Here is a 3,232-nt window from a genome sequence, read left to right on the forward strand (position 1 = left end):
GATTGCATGAGAGAATAATAACATCTACTTTGGTAGTTGACATTTCTTAACTTGAGTGTGAGATTCCGCCTTTATTGGTGTTATACTTGGTCACATCATTGAAGAGTCAAATTAATGACCTTCTTTCTGTTGTGGGATTTCTGTTTCTATGCTCTATGAATTGTTTGGCTTTCACACACGTTTTTGACAAAAATAAATTCGTTGAAACTCTTTTTTATTTTCTCCTTGTAATGATTTGATGTGAGTCCTTAACCTAATTTGAAACTGCTCCTTTAACTAAATTTGAATCAATTGAGTTGCTTAATTTGATCCTGATCCTTTGTCACAATTATGACTGATTGGCTTAAGTAGCTCACAAGAAAGGGCATCTTACAAACCTTAGTGCTCTTATGTGCTTGCAAAGCTCTATAATATTGCAGCTTGCTATTCATTTCAGTGGTTTTTTGATGGTACAAAAGAGTATTCATAGCTAAAAACTATATATTCTCGACTAAGTATTTCAGCAGATGAGGAAGTTTTTATAACTTATTTGCTGAGATGTTTATGTTACAATTCATATGCGCTATCATACTCATGCCGAGGATTTATATAATACATTTTCGATATAGTTATTTCTTCACATTTTTTTTTTCAAATTATTGACATCGATGTGGCTTTTATTTTTTATCTGCAGTGATAGTTAAGGCTAGTAGCGGTCCTAGATATGTTGTTGGTTGCCGAAGCAAAGTTGATAAAGATAAGCTGACATCTGGGACACGTGTAGTACTTGATATGACCACCCTTACAATAATGCGTGCTCTTCCTCGAGAGGTACATCCCACTAAAGATATGGTGTTATATATATACTTCGATAAAACGAGAAAGGCATATTTTATTTTATTGATGTTTTCCTTGCCTCTTTAACATTTTTATGATGTGTAAATTGATGTTTTGATCTGATTACACATTATTTTGATTACCTTTGACAGGTTGACCCTGTTGTTTACAACATGCTTCATGAGGATCCTGGCAATGTAAGCTATTCAGCTGTAGGAGGTTTATCTGATCAGATTCGGGAACTTCGTGAGTCCATCGAATTACCATTGATGAATCCTGAACTATTCCTTAGAGTGGGGATTAAACCTCCCAAGGTGAAGTATTGCACAATTTGTATAAATTTTGATTTTTGTGTTTAAATACAACTGTATCATTGCATGAATTTCCCCTATTTTTTTTCAGTTCTTTTAGGCATAGCTTTTGGCATTGTTTAGTTTTTTGAGGTTGAAATGCCCCTTTTTTCAGGGTGTTCTTCTGTATGGCCCTCCTGGAACTGGAAAAACTTTATTGGCCAGGGCAATTGCTAGTAATATAGATGCAAATTTCCTAAAGGTAAGTCCTTTTTTTTTATTTGGTGCTGCATCCATCTGCAGCTGTATTTGTTAACTTCCTTTTGGTTACTTGTAGGTTGTATCCAGTGCCATTATTGACAAATATATTGGTGAAAGTGCTAGATTGATAAGGGAGATGTTTGGTTATGCAAGAGATCATCAAGTACGTACCTATTCAACTTTCCTCTACCGTTCTCCATTTTTCCTGAGTGATGGAACCTAAAATTTGGTGTCTTTCCTTTCTTAAAAGTGGCTTCATTGCATTAAGTTGAATGTTAATGATTAAGACATAGAATTATCTAACGTTTTTCTATATTTATGTAGCCATGCATTATTTTCATGGATGAGATTGATGCCATTGGTGGTCGCCGGTTTAGCGAGGGAACTAGTGCTGACCGGGAAATTCAAAGAACACTAATGGAGCTGCTCAATCAGTTGGATGGATTTGATCAACTTGGAAAGGTGTTCATTTACCGTATTTTTTATTTAGTTGTGATGTGTGGCATGGATGAATAACTTTTAGGGGCTGTTTGGTATCGGATGTATCGTGGGATTTAAGTCGGATTTATGCTAAATCCAGCCAAACGGTTTTTGTGTGCGCGTTAAATCTCGGATTTATGGATTTACGGATTTACAGCTTAAATCCCGGATTTACTAAATCCATCGGTTCGGCGGATTTAACGGAATTTAACATTAGAAGCTCGCGAAAGGGAGAAAGTTAACTTCACAGACAGCGAGCTCATGTTCTTGCTTCCGATCAAAATGTCGTAACTTCCGATCCGGCAGGGAGAAAGTTAACTTCACAGCCAGCTAGCTCATGTTCTTGCTTACTTTAATGTCATGCAGTATTTTGAATGATCTAGCATTCCTTAACGAGGTCATGTTTTAATGAGGGATTTTCATATATGTCACAAGTTCTTATATATTTACATCTTTAATGTCTACATCTTTATATTTACTTATGTACCACTTCAATGTTTGGATCACATCAAAGTATATGCATGAAATGGTGTGTTTTACTTTAAATAAGTTAATATTAGTAGTATTTTTTATGTGATTTAGAGATTCGAGTGTTATGGACCTAAATTTAATGATTTAGGTGTTAGATATGTAAATATATAAAAATTTTGTTGTTATGTATGTTAACCTCCCTATTATTATACTTCAGGATTCACAAATTAATAGATTCATTCTTGATGGTAGAAAATTCTTGTGCATTTATTTTTCTGAAAAAGGTTTTAGTTCTTGCTTTTGTCGCATATTCCATTTGACGCCATGTAAAATTGTTGCCCGAGTTTGAAACAGCACCTAGATCAAATTATTACATCATATTCTATTTATTATGGCTGTAAATAGGAACCACCTTAATCGTTTTTCCATCTTGAAAGGATATTTCTCCTGCCTTGAGATGCGCGCCTCATTTCTAAGGGTTCGTTTGGGACGGCTTTTTTGTTGCTTTTTAAAGTAGCTTTTTAGTAAACAAATTAATTTTTTTATATTAAAAAGCTGCTTTAAAAAGCAACTAGAAAGTCATCCCAAATGAAGCCTAAATCTATCCATGTCTGTTCAAGGTTGCATCCATGAAAGTTATTTAGTCAAGGTTGTCGGAGTATGAGAAAATTGTTTTAATACATGATTGTTTTGACTGTTCATCAATGAAGACTGAACCGTTTGGCACAACCTTTCCTGCTTATAATTTTCAAGCGTTCCTTCTGATTTCTGATAGAGGACTTGGTTTTTATTATTTAAATTACTGTGCATTAGGTTAAAATGATCATGGCAACGAATCGGCCTGATGTTCTCGACCCAGCTCTTCTCCGTCCGGGTCGGTTGGACCGGAAGATAGAGATCCCTTTGCCAAATGA

The 3,232-nt window shown here is 35.0% G+C and overlaps 1 protein-coding gene across 1 annotated transcript; it reads left to right on the forward strand.

Annotated features, from left to right (window-relative positions):
• Positions 1-673: 673 nt before the first annotated feature.
• Positions 674-3,232, forward strand: LOC110098411 (26S proteasome regulatory subunit S10B homolog B; the record flags this gene model as incomplete). The annotated part of the gene is given in 6 exon segments (XM_020825237.1): positions 674-810; positions 969-1,130; positions 1,282-1,368; positions 1,444-1,530; positions 1,692-1,829; positions 3,132-3,232. Coding segments are annotated over 6 exon segments (712 nt in total), but the record flags the coding sequence as incomplete, so codon positions are not given.

Source organism: Dendrobium catenatum, unplaced genomic scaffold (genome assembly GCF_001605985.2).
Source record: "Dendrobium catenatum unplaced genomic scaffold, ASM160598v2 fragScaff_scaffold_1623, whole genome shotgun sequence".
Taxonomy (NCBI): Eukaryota; Viridiplantae; Streptophyta; class Magnoliopsida; order Asparagales; family Orchidaceae; genus Dendrobium; species Dendrobium catenatum.